At 40.7% G+C, this 24,404-nt stretch overlaps 1 protein-coding gene across 2 annotated transcripts; it reads left to right on the forward strand.

Moving 5' to 3' along the window:
• Nucleotides 1–22,569, forward strand: csgalnact1a (chondroitin sulfate N-acetylgalactosaminyltransferase 1a). 2 transcript variants are annotated; one of them, XM_085358377.1, is made up of 9 exons: nt 16–142; nt 233–390; nt 433–811; nt 4,961–5,177; nt 7,154–7,255; nt 18,255–18,433; nt 18,687–18,781; nt 18,999–19,080; nt 22,274–22,569. In XM_085358377.1, exons 1-9 carry the CDS (start codon nt 16–18, stop codon nt 22,567–22,569), a joined length of 1,635 nt encoding a protein of 544 aa, XP_085214503.1. The 2 variants fall into 2 exon arrangements, with proteins under 2 accessions (XP_085214502.1, XP_085214503.1); XM_085358376.1 differs by having other exon boundaries at nt 1–811.
• Nucleotides 22,570–24,404: the final 1,835 nt, after the last annotated feature.

A 24,404-nucleotide genomic window follows, 5' to 3' on the forward strand; every position in this document is an offset into this window, starting at 1 on the left:
ATGTTGCGTGCAGTGATGTTACGGCGCGGACTACTGTTGTGGGTGTCCCGTGTCGGGGGGCTTCTGGTGCTCCTCTGCTGCTCACTTTCGCTCCTTTATGTGATGAGATGCAGCCCGCCATACTCTAATGACCCTCCACTGAGTCATATATTACCCCACGCTGGATCTAATCATCCCAGCTTGGGAGGCACGAGGCCGGAGACCGGAGCGGGAGCCGCTGGGGTCGGAGGAGCTGGGCCTGCCCACAGCGGCGGTCCTCCGAGTGCCCACTCTTACCAGGTGCTCCTCCAAGAACGTGAGGAGCAGCACCGCCTCCACATCTCCTCCTTGAAGAAACAGATAGCTCAGTTGAAAGAGGCATTGCAGGAGCGCAGTCAGCAGTTGAAAGGAGTACAGGAAAGCCTGAAAAGAGCCAATGGAGGCCCAGCAGAGGGGCAGGAAGGAGGCGCTGCCTCACAAGGAGGTGGTGTTGGAGAAGCTCAGGTAGCCAAGAGCCAGCCGGCGGACCTACAGGAGTTCCTGAAGGCCCAGCTGTCAAAAGCTGAGGTGACCTTCGGCATCAGGTTGCCCAGCGAGTACGCTGTAGTGCCATTTGAGAGCTTCACCCTGCAAAGAGTATACCAGCTGGAGATGGGGCTGACACGTCATCCGGAGGAGAAGCCTGTGAGAAAGGACAAACGAGAGGAGCTTGCGGAGGTCCTAGAGACGGCTCTGCATAGCCTCAATACGCCTTCATCTGAGCAGGACCGCAGGAGTGCAGTGGAAAAGGCCCAAGCTAGCAAAGTCTACACACCATCTGACTTCATAGAAGGTGAGAGTATGTTAAATCTCAACCCAATCTCCTGAAATATGTGTTTATCTGCAAATATTTTATCAAAGGTAAACGTGTATGGTATCAACAGAAGCATCAAAGTCTCAGCTTAAAGCTTAAAAGTTGCACCTTTTGAAATGTGTTGGTTGCAGCGGTATGGCACAACTTTTACTTGAAGGGTGAATGTTTCTACTTCAAGTTTCACTACAGCTCAGTGTTTGCAGACAAGGCGGCGTCTTCCACGCAAGCTACAGAGCAGCCAAAGCAATCATAAGGAGGTTTTTGTTGTAGCACCTTCTTTGCACCCAGCAACCAACCAATACCAGTGACAAATACCCACAGTGCATCGCTGTAAAGGATAGCGCCACACTGGATTTGTAATGCAAGATAATATGAGGGCCAGCAACACAATAATCATCCTATTTTTTTATTGTTATGTAATTGTATTTGAATGTGCTAAATTGCCCTGCTACTGTTGGCTACTGGGATATTGTATAACTAATATATAATTAAGTTTCTTAAGAGCTACTTGGTTGTGTTCTGCCGCTGATTTCACTCTTTGCCTTTGAATTTAACAAATTACACATTAAATAATTAATAATAATAGAATTAAATGCATATTTCTTTTTGACACTGTGTTAAATCTAAACTCCACTAACCACATTTGTTTTACTGTCAACAGCGTTTCTCCTCAGAACACAATTACTCTAATATCTTCTGCTATCTTGCTTTACCTTTCTCTCCTTTTCTTTTGTCAACATGAATCCCTGGAAGGTCAGAAATATGTGTATTTGTGTAAAACCACAGTCATTATATCCTCCTAGTTTGTTCTTCTGCAGCTATGATCATAACCTCAGGAAATGAGCACAGCTGCTGCTCAATCACAGCGCAGGATCTCTTCAGACACGGTGTTTTAGTGTGTGTGCCTACTCTTTGAAGGTCACTATCTTCACTGTGTGAGTGGGTGGAGGTTTTAAAGAGAGTGATGGGGCACCTAGCTCTGTAGAAATGAGCCAAAGGTCACCATGTGGAGCTCCATGCATCTGTGTTAGCTTGTGCGTGGTCCTGTGCAATCTAGGTCTGTGTTTATGTGGTTGTGGCTTTAAAGGATGTGCGTGCATTTGTGCATCTGTTTGTGTTCACGCAAGTGGTCTCCACATTTCTTTAAGTCAGCAGCAGGGAAATGCAGTTTTTTTGAAATGAAATGGAGACACTCGCTCACATCTCTTGGGCTTTTTTCCCTTTAATGGGCTTGGACAACGATTTTAGGTGATTCTCGAACAAACAACGTTTTATCCAACCAGTCAGACAAGTGAAAGCCAGTCTAGATAGCCAGACTAACACAAGCATCTTTGGGGAGTTTGAGGGCTGCATTAGCAATCTAGTGAGCTGAAACTGTACACAAACACTAGAGGTATGCAAAATGAACTTGCCAGCAACTATGTTGTGGCCTTAGAAAGAGAAAAAGAAGTGCAGTTAGACTAAAAAGACAGAGACAGGAAGTGGCGGCACTCAGTCTAAATAGTTTAACGTATTTACTAAATGAAAGATTATGGTGTCCCTTTGGGAAATGAGGCCTTGGCTCACAGGAAGCAGGCCAATTTAACAGGAAGGCCTTAATTCAAGCTGCTATTAGGCAAAATCTATGGCCGCAGAAATCCCTCTGTTCTCTTCTTCTTTTGACATCAGTTTTTTCGCATTCCAATTTCCAATTTTTTGTTCCACTAGCCTCATGGGGTATGTTTGCAAGCAGTAATCTGTTAGTAATGTCAGAGTAATTGGAAAACAACCTCTCTATGGGGAAACAAGCTGACATACAGCGTCCATCAAGATAACTGACAGACACCGTGGAGAATGTGTGTGGTTTACGTGGCCTCATTGCCTTATTTTTTCCACACAAATCATATCAGTCCAGTAAAGAAAGTATTGATGACAGAGATGATATTTGTAAAAAATAGGATTCCATGAAAAAAAATGAAATATTTTACATTTAAAAACTAGAGATGGAAAAATATTTTACTTAGCGCACAGAATTCTTATCAAAAGAAAGATGCACTGTGGAGAAACCAGGAAAACAAAATTATTACGTGAACTCAAGAACAAAAATTAAAATCTGCCTTTGATTCTGGATTGTATTATATTGTCAGCAGTTACATTAGAAGTGTGATATCACTCTTTTACCTGAGGGATGAACATAGAGCTAGAGCCATTTCCTGTTAGCTAAGCCTAGCTTAAACACACACACAAAAAAAAGGTTTTTAGAAGTGCTCCCAAGACTCCAAATGACCTCAGCAGGTAGAGTCTGCTCTGACCCTTATCCTGTAAAGAGCATCGGTGTGCTCCAGTCTAGTTTATTATTCAGGTGAACACCCAGCTACCTAAAAGAGTCCACTATCTCAGTATCCACTCCCTGGATGTTCACCGGTGTCAGTGTGGTGGGTCTGCGTCTCCGGAAGTCCACCACCAACTCCTTTGTTTTCCTGGCTTTGATCAGCAGGTGGTTATGCTGACACCAGTCTACAAAGTCCAGAGTCCACTGTCTGTACTCTGAGTCGTCCTCACCTGTGATGAGGCCGACTATGGCACACTAGCTTCAAAATGTGGCCTCCTTGTTTGAGGCTTTATAATTTACAACTTACCCTCCTAAGTTTTTTTGTGAACTTCAATCAAACCTGGTAATTTACTTTAATAAGCAGACAGATTCCTATAAATATGACACTTTTTTCAGTACATGCTTACATCAGTAAAATTACCCCAAAAAAACAGACTTTAAATTAATATAAATGTAAAATAACATGAAACTAAATAAACATTTTTTTAAATTGAGAAAAAAAAAAAAAGCTAAGCCTAGCTTAAACACTGCAAGCAGATGATAATGGCAAATCAGCAGAGAAACAAAAACAGCTTTCAAATAATTGAGAAACTGAAATGAAAATTATTTAAATGAGTCCTGCAAATTCTTAATGTACAGGGTGGGCTATTTATATGGATACACCGTAATAAAATGGGAATGGTTGGTGATATTAAAGTCCTGTTTGTGGCACATTAGTATATGTGAGGGGGCAAACTCCTTAAGATGGGTGGCCATTTAGAAGTCGGCCACCTTGGATACAACGTGGATAATTTTATTCTTTCATGAGTTATTTACAAGTTTCTCTTTGTTCACAGCCATTGACATGTTGAAGAGGTTAACACGTGAGGAGCGGATCGAAATTGTGTTGATATCTGGTGAACGCAGTAACCGGTTCAAAAAAGCGCCCCTCTGACAGCTAAACCCATCTGTTCTCTGATTGGATTGTTACATTTGTGATTGACATGACATTGACCAATCAGATGAAAGGAAGAAAAATAGGGTCAAAATTCATACTTGTAACTTGCAGGGTTTTTTTTGGCTAAGTCCACACACAAATCTTTTTTACGCACACACAAATTTTGTTTACACATACAAATCCTGATTTACAAGTACAAAATATTTATGACCACATTTTGAGCCCATAGATTCTGGGAAATGCAGTTTTCTAATGAAAAATACCTGTTAAATGCTCCCTTTTGGCAGAAAATTAAATCTATAATTAACAGCTCTCACTAAACATGTGGCTAACACTTAAATCACTTACAAAATAACCAAAATGCTGTTATCAAACAATACATGTACATGGTCCAGTAAGCTGGGGTGTTTACATGATATTCAACTGGTACTAAGATGCCCAAGGTGTGTCAAGAAACTAGGCCCGAGGACCGTTATCCACCATCTGTCTGAACCTTTGATAGAAGACAAAAACCTTCGAAATTCTTACCCTGCCATCTGAAAGTCTCAGCAGAAATCGAGGCACCACACTGGGTAGTCTTTTTCTAATCTTATTTGTCCACTTTTGGTGAGCCTGTGCCAACTGCAGTCTCAGTTTACTTTTCTTACCTGAAAAAAGTGGTATGGATCATCTTGAACATGTTTACACATTTAAATTAATTGCGTCTATGCCATTTGATTAGCTGATTAGATATTTGTAATAAGAAGCAGTTCAACAGGTGGATGAGTGAGCATATAGTGGAAAACAATTACACCCTTACTGTTTTATAAGAAGAAACAATGATGTTGACTGTATTTAACTTATCTGCTCCTGATTTCATGCTCCAAATCTCCCCCGCCAGGTATCACGCGTACAGAAAAGGACAAAGGTACGTTGTACGAGCTGACCTTCAGAGGGGAGTCAAGTAATGAATTCAGACGCCTGGTCCTCTTCCGGCCCTTCGGACCACTCCTGAAGGTGAAAAACGAGAGAGTGGACACAACCAATGTGCTCATCAACATCATCGTCCCGCTCTCCCGACGCACGGACAAGTTCAAGCAGTTCATGCACAACTTCAGGTGAGTTAGATGTTTTGACCTGCAAAGTCGACAGACAGTTGCACCCCTATAAATTATTCGTGGCGGCTCTTTCTATCGCATGTTACTAATTCAGAAAAATGCGATACTCAGTGTTATTCAAACCAAGTTTCAAACTTTAATTAAGGATCAACCAGACAGAGACAGGGGCTGAGGAGATTAGAGGGAAGAAAATTAACATCAGAGCGATTTTATTTTTACTTTTTTTGGGCATGTAATTAACATTATTGAAACTGCATGCGTTGTCTTATCAGTTAATTTATTTTGCTGCTGGTAGGCATAATCTGAATATAAACAAACCTGAGAGACTTAAAATGACTCAGACCAGAACATGAATAAAGATGTTCTCGGTGATCACAGCCATTTTTGTCACCTCATTACCATAGGGAATCTATTTTCATACACACTGACTAACACCTCAAACACACCGCACTGTAGCTTCAACCACACGTAGAGCCAAGCGGGTGCACGCATGAGACAAAATCACAACAGATTTTTTTTTCTTTAAGAAAAAGGGTCAGGGTTAATGGAGTTTTCTAAGGTGAAAATAAAATGAGTCATTTCCGTAATTTTCGTAATAATTCACACTCACAGCTATCAAATCTAATCACCTGAGAGCAAAACATGCTTGGTTCAGCCCTGCAGCCCGTCAAAGCTGAGGAAATGTCTTCCTTAATGTCTGTGATTTATTGTGCTGCTGCTGCTGCTGCTGCTGCTGCTTATCACAGCTCTTTTTACATGGTAAATCCTACTTTAGTGGCAGTGTTGCAGCCCATTAAAATGCCCCCCTGGCAGACCAGCGGTACTTGATATACAGCACGGCAAGAAGTGTACTTACTTAGACTTGGGGAGTCGCTGAGCAAACACTTCACCCTCATCTATTATAAAAGTGCACTGAGTAAGAGAATAGTGTGCGTGTGTGTGTGTGTGTGTGTGTGTGTGTGTGTGTGTGTGTGTGTGTGTTCGAGATAACATTGGGTAAATCCAAGCTTATTATGAGTTCTTTGTCCACAGTTGGAATTGAAAATATGCTTAATATATTAAAAGGAAAGACTATTGATAAAAAGTCCTGCTTGTGAGATTTGTTTGTATGCAGGCAGATTTTTAAATTGATTTCTTGCTTTTTACACACTCAAATAATTAAGAGATGGGTTTTTGTCTGCTCTGGCCCCAGCACAGAATTAGACTGCCTCATCAGATCCCAACAAAAAATCAATTTATTCCAATTTACTTCTAGACCAACATTTATAGAGGGCCTTTTATGCGACAGCGTCAATAATTGCAGCAAAAATGTTGGCTCAATATTCCCGCACTTTTTTTTTTTTTTTCAAGCATTTTTGCCTCATGTTGTGTGCTATGAATGCTATGAATCGCCTGCCCTAACGTCCCTTTGGGGAAGATGTTGACAAACTGCGTGTGCACATCTGAGCATTTGCATGCGTACCTCGTGGGAGAGGTGAATTATCTGCAGCGTGTGCTTGTGATATATTTGACACGTCTCCATCAAAGAGCTTTCAGGCATCTCCACCTGGTGTCTGTTTTACTCACAATAAGAGCTTCCTCTGTGTGTTAATACGGGGTCAAAATGGGGGGAAAGCCTTGAATACAGATACAAACGATAAATTTTATTTCCTTTTTTAGAATAAATCATCAGGAAATAGTGAATGTTTAGGTTCCAAGATCCAGTATTCAGTCTGCTGGCCAAAGCCCAAAGAAATTCAGCTTTATAAAGCAGAAATCAGAAAATACTTGGCTCTTATGATGAACTACTTAAGCAGCTATTCATTTCATTATTACAGTTGTTGTGTTTTGGCACTGCATGGATAGATCCTCCAACCAAAGCTGTATTTTTAAAACCCCTCATGTCCTCTTCCTTCCTGCACACCCCCAAATCCCATTCTCCTCACACACTTTCATCCTTAATATCGCTTCCTTTGCATGTTTGTGTTTATGTACAGGGAAGTCTGCGTGCGTCAGGACGGCCGGGTCCATCTGACGGTGGTGTATTTTGGGAAAGAGCAGATGAGCGAAGTCCAGAGCACTCTGGAGAACACATCCAGGTGGGTTGGAAGTGGAGCCAAGAAGTGGTCTTTGAATTATAATTCCCAACACAAGAGTATGAAATGCAATTTACGTAATGAAGTGAACGCAGCCCCAGCCGTGTACCCGCTTTTGGAACGCGCTGTAGAAATGTTTCCACTGTTTCAACTCTTACCCTATAAACATTTCCTTGGTGCACAAAGCGCACACACCTCCTGGCTCGCCATTCTGCCACAGCCAGTCATCTGTCTGATAAATAATAGAGCAGTGTGCCACCCATGCCGGGTAGCTGAGAGCTACCAGCCAGCACAGATAAATTACAACAAGCCTGTGATCCTGCTGCCCTCTCGCACGGACACCCACATCTCTCGGAGAGGGATCGCTGTCGCCCAATCGGGAGTCAGATCCGCTGCGCCGCAGATTCCCTGAGGGGGTTGCTATGGTGACACTTGTCGTTTCCCCAGCCTCGAAGGTTTTTGTGTGGCCTTGAATCAGTAGGACTATCACCGGGATCACACAGCGTGTCTTTGTCTCACCGTGCTGAGAGGAAACCGTGGAGATTTAAAAAAAGATAGCATTGCACGGTCTTAAAGCAAAGTGTCAGATCAAGTGTAGAGAAGGCAAATTTAGAACCTGTGAATGTGAAAGGCAGACACAAAAAACATACAGTTAACCCGAGGCCTCATTGATTTTAGTGTGGGAGCCTTCTTAAATAAGTGACAGTGAAAGTTTGTACAAAACAGAAATTGAAAAGAGTTGGAGCTGAAGGTGCAGTCTGGGAAAGAACGGCATTAAATAAACTGGAATTTCCGGTAGTTTTTCTGCTTTGAACTTCCATCTCTTTGTACTCTTCTCATTCTACTGTATTCCTGAGCTGTGTGGAAACATATCTGGGTGTGAATCACTGGGTGTAATCAAGCCTGCACTCCTCTTCCCTTTTATCTAACATTCAGGCTGAGGCTGAAATGACTGGGAATTATCATGGCTTGTTGTTCTCGTATCTGGGATCTGACACAGACAGACTATGCACAGATACAGTCAAATGTAACCTGCTCTTTAGCTTGCAAGGAGAGGTGCACGTCTGTATGTGTTGCTGCAGGTAATGATTTATTTTTAAGAGTTAAGCATTATTCTTTTTTTTATAAGCGGACTGGAGTCTATAAATGCCAAGTATAGTGACAGAATTACATCCCAGCTCTAATCTGACACTTTAACTGTTGTCACCCATTTATAGCGTACATGAATGGACTAGTGTTGGAAATTAGCTTTAACTATATAATACCCTGCTCACTGCTTTTAAAACTGTCAGGGTTTTTTTGTTTTTGTTGTACAGCTATAAAGATTAGATAAATTTACATAAACTAGTACATGGCCACGCAGCAGTATTGTTTGCTGTGTTTGTGCAGTTGTTAAGCTAATCACTATGAGAAAAGTCAGAAATAGCAGTGGTACTTCCTGTTTATATAAATAAATAGATAAATATAGGAGTCATTGTGTGCAAAATGGATTTACGTCTGTGTAATTAAGGGACCACATCAACCAGTCGTTGTCTGGTTGTCTAAAAAAACAAGTGTATTTGTTGTACAGTCATCATCCAAACACTGCCCACCCCCATTAAGTGTGTAATAAATTATTGGTATAATAACTGTCATCATGATTGCATAGATGTAGTGATATCTATGGGTAAACCATGAATTCTGTATAGCTATATTTTAGACTTTTCATATAGTCTATAAATACAGTGAATATAGTAAAATGATGTTATACATAGGCAGACAACTATTCTCACTCACATACACACCTGTTGCCAATTTAGAAGCACACATTTACCCAACATGCAAATGCAAAGGTGCAGAGAGAACCCAGGCACTGGGAGAACGTGTAAACAGCACACAGAAAGGCCAGCCAAACACAACACATTCTTGTTATGAGACTATAGTGCTAACCGTCATGCCACTTTGTCATGAAATCAAAATGACACAATGCTTTTGGGTCATTCTTACTATTCGGTGCCATTTGAGTCCTAATGACATAATATGGTATATTTAGTGTAAAACTTGTCTAATGCTTATTTCTAAACCATTTTCTTGTATGTTTAACCCCCCTCTACCATAGAACACATTGATATATACACAGGATAAATACATTAAAAGTAAATTACTTTTATTTTAGCACAAGTCACTAAAGTACTATGTCCCCAGTCATGCTTGCTCGACTTCAGTTACAAATATAACTTAAAAAAAAAAAAAAAAATCTAGATTTTTCATCATTTCTGGATTGGCTTAATTCTAATGTTCCTCATCAAATGTTCTTTTTTATTATTAATGCATGTTTAATACTTAAAATCTTTAAAAAATGTTGTGTCCCTGAATCAACTGTCACCCCTGTTACTCTGATAAGAATTCCATAGAACACATCACCTGATTATTCTTTTAGTCACATGACACTCCCGGATGTAACATATTTTGGAGGGAAAACTTTCAAGAAGAAGACGAGTAAGTACCACTCTTTAATCAACCCTTTTTTCAATGTTTTAGCAAGATTTTGTAATGTGGCAAAGCATAACACGTCCAACCTGTTACGCTTATTAATAGTGGAAACAATTTTTTTTTTGTAATTTTTATAATATGGCTAATAAACATGTTAAAAATGGTTCTTAGTGGTCACCATGTACTAGCTTGTTGTTCATCATACTAGTAGTAATGGCTAAGTTTAGCATAAAATCTCCCCCCTGTTACCGTCACCCCTGTTATTGCTATGCACTGTAACATGAAATTTCCTTGCAGATTTTAAAAAGGGACATTGTAGCTTTTAGAAAATGTAAATATTACTATAACTGTGTATTCAAAACAGTTATTAATAGAAAATTGAATGTCCTGTAACAGGGTGGACATTTGGCACGTCATGGGTAAAGACTTTGATTTTAAAAAATATTATAATATAATATCCTTAGCTGGACCAATACATTTTTCTTATAGGTTGAAAATCCCTCTTTTAGATGAAATGTTAAAATAATTCAAAATTTTGTATTTTTTGATGAAGAGTGATCACACTGAAATGGCACCGAATAGTAGGAATGACTCTTTTATAAAGTGTTATAGATGCATAATTACTATAAATGCACCATTTTAGCCCTTCGGTAAATGGTTGCCTATATCAGATATAGAAATGAACCTTCAGGGGTTTAACATTTACCTTTTTCCTATTTTGGTTGCTCAAAAATTGGCAATGTAGAAGGATTTACCAGGTAACCAAACAGACAGATTGATACCATGAGGTAAACATTAATGTTAGCATGCTAATGATGCTAGCATGCTTTGATGTTAACCAACATACTTTAACATTTTAGGGTTAACATCTCCTCACTAAACACAAAGCACAGCTAAGCCCTGATACGTGCAGTTATACAGTGATTTAATTAAAGAGCAAGGTGTCGCAAATCTTCTAAGCTTTTTTTTAACTAAATGACATCTCCCAAATGTGAGCTAATGCTTATTTTATTTTTCCGTTTTTTGTTTTTATCAATTTTTTCCTTTATACATACATAGCTCCGACTTACAATAGTACTTTCTAAGTACATTATATTATATACCCTGCAACGTTTTCTTATTTTCTTCAGTTTATCCAGATTCCACCCTAAAAACCAAGTCAAGGAGAGGACTGACCAGAGGGCTGTTTCTGTGAAACGAAACTGGTTCACACAGAGCACATGCCTTAATTGGCCAGCAAGTCAATATCTGTTTGCAGCATGTTGGCATCATTAGCGACTGATAAGATTCTGCACTTCCAGCAAATTCAATTTAACACTATAACTTGGTTTAGTTTGTCACATATCACCTCTAGCTATTTGTCTTGGTGTTTTTTTGTTTTTTCTATTAAATCACATTGCAGTCACACTCCCCACTTTTAAATAGCACAGTGTCCCTGCTCAAATTTGTTTGGGAAGCATTTACATGACTACCCACAGCCAATATAAACTACTTGAGGCCAATTTCCCAAGAGCCTAACAAGATCTAAATTTTCCGGGCTCTCAGGCAGCTTTTCAGCCCATATCAACCTCTCTACAGGGTTTAAATTATTACCTTTTTTTTACTGCAGGTGATCATTATTTAAGAGTATACGTATTAAAAGTCAGTATAAAAGTATTTGCTATTAAAAAGCAAGGTTCCAGAAAGCAGGGCCTTACTCTCCAGCGATTCTGTCTTTTTTTAAACATACAGAAAATCAGTTGCAGCTTTCAAATGTGGTTCTTAACACATGCACACTTCAAAGCCTAAACTCAGACTCAAACCCACAGGGCTTTGTATGTTTTCGAGCCTTACATGCTAGAAGATAATGATTCAACACAACATGAGTGGAGCAGAAACCAATGGAGACGGAGAGGGGGGCGGATTGTGTGTAAAGGATGGAGAAGAATGAGTGATCTGTTCTGTGGAGATACCAGTCGATACATATGACTAATTACTGTGTTTCAGATGCAGAGGGGAGCCAAAGGCTGAGGGAAAAACAGAGCGAGAGGAAGTAAGAGAAGAGGTGTAAAGATAAGATATCAGAGCTGAAAGAACTTGAACAAACCACAGATTTTTCCGGGGATGGAAAAAGGGTGTCACCAAGGATTATACATGAAAATCTCACAAAGATAAAAGGCCCAGAAATTTGGAGAGACAAAGCATCAAAGGATGAGATCACTTTGTCATTCCTTTCTCTTTATCTTGTAGCAACTTGCCTTTTGCAATTTGTGCCATTACTTCATTGCACAAAAGGGTTAACAATCTCAGAAAAACCCACTGGGAGCTTTGAGTGAGCACGAAAATAAAGTTGAGAAGTTGGAAGAAGATTATAAGTGTATGAAATAATATCCAAATCTCTCATGAGTTTGAAAGCTGTCCAATATTCATTATGAAGAGATCTGATGCCTTTAATACAGATCTATTTTGAAAAAACCATTATTAACTTTGGTAGGTGTCTTGCCTAAGGGCCTCAGTCAGAGAGTGATCATGAGTCTACATTTTTTATAGTTTGCACTTACCCCTTTATTACATGCGTGGACTGCTGATTCCCCTGCTCGCCATAAAGAACAAGCATCCAGAGAGGTTATGCATGCCACCCCCTGCTCTGTAAACAGAAGACAGCCAAACATGAAGTATGAGTCGTTTAAAATTTATTGCACGTAAAAAAATCATAATTTGAAAAGAAAAAAAAAAGCAGCTACTGGCATTGCTGAATACAGAAAACACTTGAGAGATGTTGAGTAAGTGGAAGTTGACTTTTTTATTTATATTTTTATGTATGTATTAGGTGGAAACTACAGTTGTACCAGTGAGTCTGTGAGGCTGGCCTAAATGCTAAATGCTCACATATTAATATTTAGCAGGTGCAATTCCACATCTTTATTTTTGCTAATATTAGTAAATCAGCACTAAGGACAATTTATAGCTAATCAAATATAGCTTGTTTTGATCAAACAAATATCTGTTATTACAGAAACTGGATTGGAGGGTGGCGAGGTTTTGCAGATGCATATGATGGTAACTTTTGGGACGTACAACAATCGTGACAGTGTAGAGTGACTCGCCTGCAGCCAATTGGCAAACGTTGGAAAAAAATGCATATTACTAAGAATATGTATTTCCTACAAATATGCACATATTCTTTTTTGCCTTTTATTAACTCGTTGACCAAGACTTCCTAGCAACTGCTTTGGTAGCTAGCAGATTGTGTCCCGTCGTTTGCATGAAAGGCGCCAACTTGTCCGGAAACACTTGGCTACTATCCAAGCTGGAGTGAAACTGTGAAAAGTGCGACTCAAACTGGAAACCCACAGGAGACCGTATTCCTTCAAAGTAAAACTTGTGCCTCTTGAAACATGTTAGCACAGCTTTTGCTTTTAAGGATGTTTTCCATGTCCGGTTTGTGTCAAGTTTTGCCACTGCACGGCTAGTAGTTAGAATTAGTTTGCAGACAGGTCAACATCTTCTATGTAAACTACTATCGACTGAGGCTTTTAATGCAGGGGACAGATGTAATCTAGCAGCATCCAACAACCAATATGTCAAACAACTCTTTCATGGTATCACGCTAACAGTGTCACAGCTAACAGATTGACTAGCACTAGCTATTTATTTTGATTAGGCTGTTTATTTGTCAGCCTGATGTGATATTAAATAGGGTGCCAACTTTGGTTAGTCATTAAAAAAATAAAATCCTGGATTCTAATCCAGTCTGTGTATTCTCTTTATGGATTCCTTCTGATTACTCTGGCTTCCTCCCATAGTCCAAAGAAATGGGGTTACACTTTGGCAAATCATTCAGACATATACCGCATGACTAAATTGCAAGCTTGCTTCTGTGATATCTTCAAGAAGTGTTGAAAATGAAGAGAAATGTGTATATGGCCTCATATTAGATGCACCATATTTGCAGTCAGTCCTCCCCTCCCTGTCCTGACTGAGCAGAACTAACAGGATCAGACCTGCTGCTTAGACACAACAGGGAAGCTCTTTACAGATTCACTCAATCTGACACAATTTCAACAATTTCACTCCTACTAAGTACCATTAGGTACCATCACGCCTACAGTAAACAAATTGACTATTTTAGATCATAAAAGTGTGTGTGTTGGGAGGAGGAGGCTGATGCCTGTGGGTAGGAAGGGAGAAAAAGAGCAGATATAAAAAGTAATTTAGAAAACAAGGATTTATTTCTGGATTAAGTTGACACACAAATGTGGGGTCTATGCTCATATTTCTGGACTTGCAGTCATGAGACACAAATACACATAAATGTGTGGAAGCATTATTCAGAGAGGAAAATCACTTGAAGCAAAGCTTAGATTCTGTATTAAGAGCGACGTAGCAGGCAGCGACTGCTTTGCAAGCCTAGAAAACCGCTTTATAGTCAGCGTCATCTTTTCCTATTCGAGCCAGGAAGCATTTTAGCAGTGGTATGTTAAGTAATGGCACTCATTCAATATACAAACTCTTGATGTCTAATATTAAATAAAATATGCATGACAAGATTTTTATAAAACACGCACACACACTTACTTAGCCAGTAAAAGTGTATCCCTGGATGAACTGTTATTAAAATGAACCAAAGAACAAGCCATGAAAATCCCAACTGATTAAAAGAAGATAATGAACAGCAAAATGCCTTGAAAATAAACCGCTTACTCCAGTATCAAATTACAAGACAATAACGTTGATTATATTACAAATAAATTAACTCAAGTTCCCTGTTGAAGGGCCCTCACAGGCTGCCTCATCCAAGCTTTTTGTCAGTCACTCCAGAAAAGGAAATGCAATCAAGTCAGTTATCCCCCCTGCCCACAAACATACCTCTACCATGTGCTTGATTGTGGAAATATTTTCAAAAGCACCACCCACTCGCGGACCAGAAGGAACACTTATACCGCATGCCTATAGGATTGAGCAAGAGACAAACTCCTGGAAACAAGTGGAGACGGTAGCATTTTGTTCCTGAATAATATTAGTAATCAGGATATTCTGACTAAGCTAAATGTCTCTGTAAAAATTAAACACACTAAGCAGCTAGATTAGCATAAAGACTGGAAACAAGGGCGAGGCAGCCTGGCTCTGTCCAAAAGTAAAAGTTTTTTTAGGCGTATTTTAAGCTGCTCCTTAATCTCCCAAGGGATGGAGCCGCATGTTTGATTTGGCACAGATTTTCCAGATGCAGCGCTCCCGTTTTCATCTGGGCTTGGGACCAGCAGTAGAAGTGAACTAGCTTGTGGCCCACTAATGCTGGGTTTGTGTCTCCTTCCAGTCAAGGGACCTTTCACATGTACAACCAAAGTGTCAACCACTACACCAATGGACCAATCTGACATCTAAAATCAGTTTTAAAGAAATAGTCGGGCATCTGACATCTTCTTGGTAGCAGGTATGTAGTTAGTGGTACCACTAACTTTACAAGTCCTCACAGTAGTTTAGCTTAGTTTGGCATAAATACTGGAAACTGGGGAAAACGTCTAGCTCCACATCTCTGTCCAAACGTCCTTAAAAATGGTATCTATAATGTTCACGCCTTCTATATTGTTTGTTCATTCTGAAATGATGATCCCAGTTTTTGTTTCATTCTTTTAAAATCTTCAATGCGAAAATGACTTTAGTTGTTCTCAGTGGATTTCCTAGCAAACAGGGATAAACTACAGCTTTAAAACTAAAGACACGAAACAAAGAGCAGAAGGACGTCCGGCAACTTCACATAAATTCTCGACGTTACTGTGCGTTCTGGTTTGTTTGCGAGAAATCATGATGTATTTGCAGACTGAGCCGATGGGAAGCTCGTCTCCCATTAAAGTAAAGCCTGAATCAACATGTGAATAAAGCTCCTGTTGCGTTAACATTGTTTAAGACAAACAGAGCTATTGTTCTCCGTCTCTGCCATCTGTGGACCGTTTAGTGCCAGCGGGTGGGTCCGCGGGGACTCTTGTGTGTAGACGGTGAAACAGACTGACTCGGCTTGAGTTTATAGACTCGAGATGTAGATGTGGAGGCCAGGCTCCGTGCACTGACAGCACAGAGCGGGCAAGTTAGCGCAGACATCCAGATATTTCTACCTGTATATGAACATTTCGCAGATTTTCTAAAGTTAAGACAGTTCAGGGATGTGAAGGCTTTTTTTTTTTTTGTCTGTGTCTTTAAATGACAGGCAGAAGTGGTTTTTCAGACTATATAAAATAGTCTCATTACTGGTGTCATGTTTTTGTTTCTTTTGAATTTAGAGCCACTGGGGACCAGAGGGTTTCATGTCTTATTTATGGGGGAGGTTGAACGGAAGGGAGCGAGACAAAAGCTTTACACAGCAATATACATGAATCAATTTCACACACTGAACATTGTTGCAAACGTGACACACTCGCACAGCGGGGATTTAGAAATGTGGGGAGTATGATTCAAACCACCTCAGGCCAAATGTTTCTTCTGGTCATCCAGATTTTCCTTGACAGAGCGTGTTTCCCAGCATCGCATGGATGAAGGAGGGTGATGGATGCAGTTTGTCCTGCTTCACACTGAGATATGCAAACTGTTTTTTTTTTCCCTTTCTTATTCATCCTTTATTCAAAGCCCATGCAGTTGTGTGTGTGTTTTTGTCTGAGTCTGTGAATGCGCATACATGAGGAACGGATTAGTCACAAACAGTGTAAATTGTTATGCTTAAAGAAAAGCCGCAGCTGTGTACATCTGGATCCAGCTGTTTCTCTTCACTCGTGCTTCAGCCTTGAACAACTCAGTGGCCAGTGACAGAACCAGCTGAGTTTCCCATGAAGCGGAGTAAAAAGAGTGGGAATTTGAGCTGATGTGCACTTTTGTGCGTTATCATGTTTAATCTCTGGGTGGAACGTTCAAAAAGCAGAAATCAGAGGATTAGAAATTCTAAAGTTGGTTAAGCTGAATTGTGGCGCAGGGCCCTTCAGCGAGATGAGCTCTCAAGATTTGTGAAAAATGTGGGAGCTGCGCTATATTTCAGTGTTAAAGTGGCTGCATATCAAACAGTCAAATCACCATTACCAAAGTTCATTACCACCAAGTAAGATTTAAACACAATTCAGCTAAATTAGAAACACAGTTGCAGCACAGTAATGTTTTGTGAGGGGAAATTAAAGTGTGCTAGAAAAATTACTCAATCAACAGCAGAGCCCTACAGCTAGAATTTATTCAGCAGCATAAATACGGCAATTAATGCTTAATATGTGGTATGTAGATAAAACGGAGTCATATATGGAGCACAGAATCTGCAAACATAGGAAAGATCTGCCATATGTTAAATAATAATGTATAGAAAATGTCTGACACCACTGCAGTGGTAGTAGTGCAGCCTCACCTCATAGCAAATAGCTCCTGTCTTTGAATCCACTGGCCGGCTGTGGCCTTTCTGTTCTCCTGCACCTTTCACGGGTTTGCATTGGGTACTCCGGCTTCCCCTCATTGTGCAAAGACATGCATGTTGGGATAACTGGTGATTTTAAATTGGCTGCAGGTGTGAAAGATTTTATGTCTCTATATGTTAGCCTGCATTAGACCGGTGACCGGACCTGAACCAGAGAAGCGATTAAGAGAACGGATACAAAAGATGGCCTTCAAATTATGCCGCAAGAACAGTTTCATTTCGATATAAGGGGAAAGCATTTGGAAGAATTGAACATGACTTATTGAGATGTGGGATTTAATTAAGCTGTTTAGTGATTAGACTCCGATGACCCATCGTGGGAGAACGGATTGTCAGAGGTGATAGGAATAATGACAGGACCCACCCGAATTTAGACACTAGTGGTGAAGATGAAGATGGAGGCTTGGATGGAGCTCTGTTACCGGGGTGAGGCAGTGATGGGGAGGAAGCGGGTTGCATGAATGATGCGATGATGTCAGCACTGAGTTTGATGGCGTGGGAAAGTGAAAGTGACTTGAAGAATAGACTCGCAGCCCAACATCCAGGCAAGCAGGCAGATGAGTGATTACAGATGCTCATAAACTACATTTGTTCAGATGAAATTATTAAAAACTGTATTTATTTGAGTGCAATCAATAAGAGAAGTAAGTTCTGCTTCTGTAGTGGGTAAATTGTGGCATGAGGATAACTGGGGACAAAATGTGAAGCAAGCAAAGTTGAGTGAATATGATTTTTGTAGGCTCTTCTTCTTTGTGTCGGTGCCTCCGTCTACAGAACATACATTATAGCAGGTCTCACTACCATCTTGTAAATCTTGCTGCTTTCCTTCTGTTGCAAATCACTCCTGACATTCATGTCTGCCCACTCCACCCTGCCTGCACTTTCTTCTTAACCTCTCTTAATGAGTCTGCTGCTTTAGATTGATATGATTTTTGTAGGCAAAATAAACAACAGTGCTTGCAGATAACACCATGCTGTTTGTTATTTCACTGGAATTCAACTTTCTTTCCTATTAATTCATTAAATTGTGAGGCTTTTTTTCTAGCTTCTAAAGTGCTTCTAAAGTTGGCTAAATTACCCAAACTACTTCTCTTCGCCTTTCTAAAGGGAAGCAAATTTTAAGAACTACACGCTGATGCAGCTGGACGAGGAGTTCTCTCGGGGGCGGGGTCTGGACATCGGCGCCCGAGCTTGGAAGGGAGGCAACGTGTTACTTTTCTTCTGCGACGTGGACATCTACTTCACCGCCGACTTCCTCAACACCTGCCGACTCAACGCACAGCCTGGTGAGATGACTGCTGTAAACTCCCATGAGACATGCGGCATGCAAAACACTTTAATGACAAGACAAAATGCCAACTCTGGGTATTTGTAACAACCCTGGTGACAGATTTTTATAATTGGATTTTCAGTTATCTCAGGCTGAGTTGAGTGGGCCTGTTAAGTTTTCTTCTTATTTTCTATTGTGTAGTAGTAATGCACACATTCCCATCAGATTACAGCTGCTTCATCTAACAGTTCTTTTTTTCTGCATCTCAGGTAAAAAGGTCTTCTACCCGGTGTTATTCAGCCAGTACAACCCCAGTGTGATCTATGGAAGTCCCGATCGTATCCCAGCAGTAGAACAACAGCTGGTAACACACACACACACACATACACACACCTTCTTTTCATCCCTTTTTCAAACCCTGCCACGCACTTGTGGAAAATACCACACTCAGCGTGGCGCTGCATTGCAGAACAGTTTAAAAACACTTCACCTCTCCAGTTGCTATAAGTGGACAAATCCTGTGTGTTGGACTAGTATTTCTTTCCACACGCTGTTTAACGCTCGCTTATTTCCTCCTGTAGGTGATCAAGAAAGACACGGGCTTCTGGAGGGATTTCGGTTTCGGCATGACCTGCCAGTACAGGTCCGACTTCCTCAACATCGGTAAATATGACGGTTATTTACAATCCTGACACGGGCATCGTGCCCATCGGCGCATCTTTGCAGCGAGGAATTGGTAAACAGTTGCTCCTGGGGGCTGATTATCAGTGTGCAGGTGTTACGTAACGCAGGGCGAAAATGGTCCTCTGAAAATGTGCACTTTGCCACTCTTAACGGCGCCACCGCTTAATGGATGTAAAAAAAAAAAACCCTCACGGCCCAAATGGTTCAGTATCGCATTACTTTTCTTAACAGGGAGGAGATTTTATTATATCACTCTGCGTGAAACAGCTCTGAGCTGCAGCAGCATATATTAGCATATCTCATCGCCCCGTGTCCTCTCCATCTGTATATCTGGCAAGGAATATTGGCTCTGTAGACAGATTTACATCAATTTAGTTTGCCTCCAAAGTGAAATCAATTAGAGGCTACTGTGGAACTCTGAGTGCTTTATTGTTTAGGGCCCACACACATGCACACACATTCATGCAAATGTCCTCACTTAACTATGCCAAATTGTAAAACACAGCTCCAAGGCCAGGAGTGTTGTAAAAGGATAGTTTGGCATTATGGGGAAATAGTAATGTTAACTCACTTTATGTTCCAAGTTGTATTCCACTTCATGTATTTATTTATGAGCGCGTATCGATCCCAGAGCTGAAAACTAAATGGGATCTAAAGAAAAAAACACAGAAGACATTAGAAACAGAATGAACAGCTAGCCTGGCTCTGCTGAGAGATGATTAACTAACACAATATAAAGATAAATATGCAGTAAAAAAAAAAAAAAGTTTAAAAGAGTTTAATTGATGCATGGCAAGTTGGCAGATTATTTTACATAAACAGAGGCCAGCTGTTTAATCGTTCAGCGGTGGAGCCAGGCAGTTTTTAGAGGAGGGGCAAGGATGAGACCTTTAGTCACATTATGGTGGTGCAGAAATCGATGTTTGTCGCATCATTATTGTCATTATAAGGATGTAAATACACTCATTAGCCATGTTATTAGGCACTCCTTGTTAGTATCAGGTTGGGCACCCTTTTTTCCATCTGAACTGCCTTTCTTCTTCCTGGCACAGATTCAAGAAGGTGCTGGAAACATTCCTCAGAGATTTTGGTCCGTGTTGACATGATAGCATCACACAAAAGTCTGCACATCCATGATGGGAATCTCCCATTCTGTCACGTCCTGAAAGTTGTTGACTGGATGGAGATCAAGTGACTGTGGAGGCACCGAACTGAATGTCACGTTAATGAAACCAGTCCAACCACACGCATCAAGGCAAAGCGTGTAACAGACACGCTGGTCCGCCGTGTCCATTTCCCCCTTTGGATCTCTAAAACGTAAATGTACATTAGGGCTGCCACAAACGATTATTTTGATAGTCGACTAGTCACCGATTATTTTTGCGATTAGTCGACTAATCAGATCATCATCCATTGAACGTAAAAGTACAGCTTATTGCACCAGCAGCATCTGCTCTTATATAACTATCATTAGCTTACAGCTTTAAGTGTTTAAGGTCTGTGCTAACTAAAAATAAAGACAAGATGATAGTTAATTGAATTCTAATTAAATGTGCAGATTGTTTCGGTGGAGTTTAATAAACTCAGCCGATTTACTCAGGAACAAATAAAATACTGAAAAAAGCCAAACAATAACATTTTTAAGTTATCTAAGTGACTTGTATATGTTTAACCTGAGTAGGGCGGTGGGTTTGAAAACGATCTGCCGGGAGTCCGGTGCTCTCATGGCCCCCGGCTAGCTATCGAGCTAGTGGGTAACAGACGCCTCCGAAAACGTCGGAGCGCTTTTGAAAATATGTGGTGTCTTGATAAACTGAGCAGATATTTGAGGTTTACACAGCTACATTCTCGCCTGAAAATATGTTAAACGTTTATTTTGTGACCCAGAAAGAATAATAAGAGTAATATTAAAACTAACTAGCTGCCGCCATTGTTGACAACTGCGCTGGGCCGCGCTATGAATTCTGGGACACAGTTTCTTCTTCTTCGGGGTTTAACGGCAGCTGGCATCCTTGTACATGCAGTGCTGCCATCTTCTGTTTCAGTCCGTTATTACACTCTTAAATCCTGCTACTTATTCCTGCTTTTGGGATCTTACAAAGCTTCAAATGACGCGTCGACTATTAAATCAGTCGTCGACGATTTTGATAGTCGACGTAATCGTGACTAGTCGACTAATCGTGGCAGCCCTAATGTACATGCATGCAGAAGTTGCAGTGATCTGCAGTAACAGCAGAGGGAGAACTACCGGTAAATCTCTTAGGAAAAGAAGGAATGCATGTAACGTCTTTGTAGACTGATAAAGTTTTATTTCCAATTTCATTCGTTTAAAAAACAGCTTTAATCCAAAGAGCATGAGATGGGTGGAAAGAGGATTTCCATCTGGGTAAACAACAACAACAACAAACTGAGAAAAACAATTACATCCTAATTATTTCCACTCAGCTGTAAAGTGGGTGAGAGAAACAAATAATGTGGTAAGTGGGTCTGCTTCTGTGTTTGTGTCACAGATTTCTAAAGGAATCTTTAAAATGAGACGGGGAACAACGAAACACGTGCGAGAGCTAAACACGATTAGCGTCCACAGTTTCCTTTCTCACCGAACTCTTGATGTGAAATGAAATTATGTGTCTCCCCAAACGTATTTCTTTATAAAAGCATAATTTAGTGGTTCATGTTTGCACTCTTTGTTTCATCATAAGGATGTCCTTTTGTTTTTTTTTAGGCCACGAGTGCACATTCAGAAACAAGCACAATGCATCCATTTGTGCAAATGTTGTGTCTTATCTGTGTTTGCCCCTGCAGCTTGAATTTAAAACAAAAAAATGCAAAATAACAAAATAAGGCAGACAGGGAGAGACGGCATAAACAAAATAAAACTGCAGGGAGGTACAAAGTGCAACTGAAAGCAGGCACGAGGAGTTCTGGCGTCTAATGTGACAGGTTTAAGATCGCCTGGTCACAAAGTCCAAATGTCTTTTCTGTCCCCACAAGAAACAACAAAACAAGGCCGTGGTTATGATCACACACCACAAACTCTAATCAGATTTCATAATCAGCATCCAAAAACTCTGGAACTAAAAAAATGTTTAGAAAATTGTAAAAATAAAATAAAATTTTTTTAAAAATGCGGAAAGTTTCCTATCGCACGCTCTCCTTCTGTTCTGCCCAGGAGGTTTTGACATCGACATCAAAGGCTGGGGCGGCGAAGATGTTCACCTCTACAGGAAGTACCTCCACAGCAACCTTCTGGTGGTTCGAGCGCCGTCGCGAGGCTTGTTCCACCTGTGGCACGAGAAGCACTGCGCCGACGAGCTCCCGCCCGACCAGTACCGCATGTGCATGCAGTCCAAGGCCATGAACGAGGCCTCGCACGGCCAGCTGGGGATGCTCTTCTTCAGGCACGAGATTGAAGCTCACCTCCGCAAGCAGAAACTGCAGCAAAACTCGAACGCTAAGAAGACTTGAATGCTGGAGTCAGCGGCTGAATTACGGTGGCTCTCTGTGCAATCGGAGCTGGTGAACCCAGCTGATCTGAACTTTATGCTTTAAGCGGATTGCTGTGAAATGCTCCTGTTTGCTGTCTTGCTGAGAACTATTGAGATGGTCTACCCGGGAAAATCCCTCCCTGTCTTGTTGGGTTAAGTTTTTTTTGTTCATCTTTTGGTTGGGTCTGTCTAGTTCTCTTTTACCTGCATTTCCAGTCTTTGCACTAGGCTAATGCAGGCTTAAGTCTGTCTTGTCATCTAACTCACACCTAGAAAACAAACACGTGGTTACCAAAATCTAAAGCTTCTCCTTTTAATGACAAGATGTGAGGACTTTGTTTTTAAGGACTCAACATAACAGAAACTGTTTTGTCTGCGCATCTTCACTGTTGAAGTGGAGAGTCGGACACTTCCTGCAGCATCCATCTGTACTGTAAGGTGCTTTTCAGCGCTCTCCAGAAGAAAACGTGGAGCCTAAAATTTTGAGCTTTAAGTTGACTGTGAACTGCGTGCCTTCTGTGAATAACTCCTGAACACTGTCTGCTCTGGATGGTCAGTAAAACTAAGTGATCCTTCCTGCAGGTTTTATATAAATTGGGGGAACACTGCCACCTAGTGGGCGGGGGTTGAATAAAGTGCTTGTGAACAATTAAGGACTTTTATAAAGCCTTAAATGGTCTTGTAGGTTGTTTTTAATATATACATATAAATTATTGTTTATTGGTCTTCTTTGTTTTATTAATATTTTTAATTTTTGTAAATGCTACAAGCTTCAGGCAGTGTTTGGTGTAGGCGTTTCACTTTTGTAGTGAAGTGAGAGTATAACATGAATCACTTAATTTCTGGGTGTTTCCCAAAAAGTGTGGCATATACAGATGGGTTAGAAATGACAGGAAAACCCAACACAAAGTTATGAATCTTAGTAAGTTAATTGACTGCCAGTTGTCAGGTGTCTGTCTGTCTCACACATTGGTCCAAAATATGTGTTTGAGCAGGCTGAGATTTGGAGACTTTGAACCCTCGTGTCCTGTAGACGGGGATTGTAATCACATCTGGATAGACATGTTTCATTAAGCGATTGAAGGTGGTGCGCTGGCTTGCAGCAAGATTTCCCTCTAAGTAGGGATGAGTGGACCATTAGGCGTGAGGTTGAAATGCCCGTCACAACATAAAATCACTAAATCCCCTCGCTGTGGGGTTCTAGCATTCAGGCCTGTACCGGTTTTTGATGCCAGACATGAGAATGGGATCAAGGATGACTCATCCGGCCATGGCACTTATTTCCACGTTTCTGACAAATAGTGCTTTAGTGGGTTTGTCCACAAAAAGTTCAGCTGTGCATTCATTTTGATACAAACCACAGCAGCATCTCTGTCTGTGTAGCTGATGATGGATTGTTATGCTGATGTCGTCAGATCGCTGACACTCTGCCACCTGAGGAAGAGTCGCTCCGTTTGTCTTGCACACATCAAATATGCGCCATCAGTTGTTGTTTTTAAACCTACCCACTGATTTGTTTTCCCACTCTGCTAAATGCAGATGTCACTTTAGTCACTGTTCCCTGTGAAACACCAGCGAGTCGAGCAGTCTCGGCGACCAAAGCTTCCTTTCTTCTTCATGCAAAAGCGAAATCAACTGGACCTGCCCACCATCTTTTAATTTGTAACCCATCTTTACATATTTATGCCCACAGTGTGACTAAAGATCACTTCCTTTTTAAATATTTAAATTAAGATAGACGTGAACATGTAGGCTACTTTGTGTTTTCATTTACTTAATTTGCGGCCACATAAATTAATGTGATAAAATGTAAAT

The sequence above is a fragment of the Diplotaxodon limnothrissa genome, linkage group LG7 (genome assembly GCF_057381915.1).
Source record: "Diplotaxodon limnothrissa isolate DT_005_m linkage group LG7, D_limnothrissa_male_GT1.1, whole genome shotgun sequence".
Lineage (NCBI taxonomy): Eukaryota > Metazoa > Chordata > Actinopteri > Cichliformes > Cichlidae > Diplotaxodon > Diplotaxodon limnothrissa.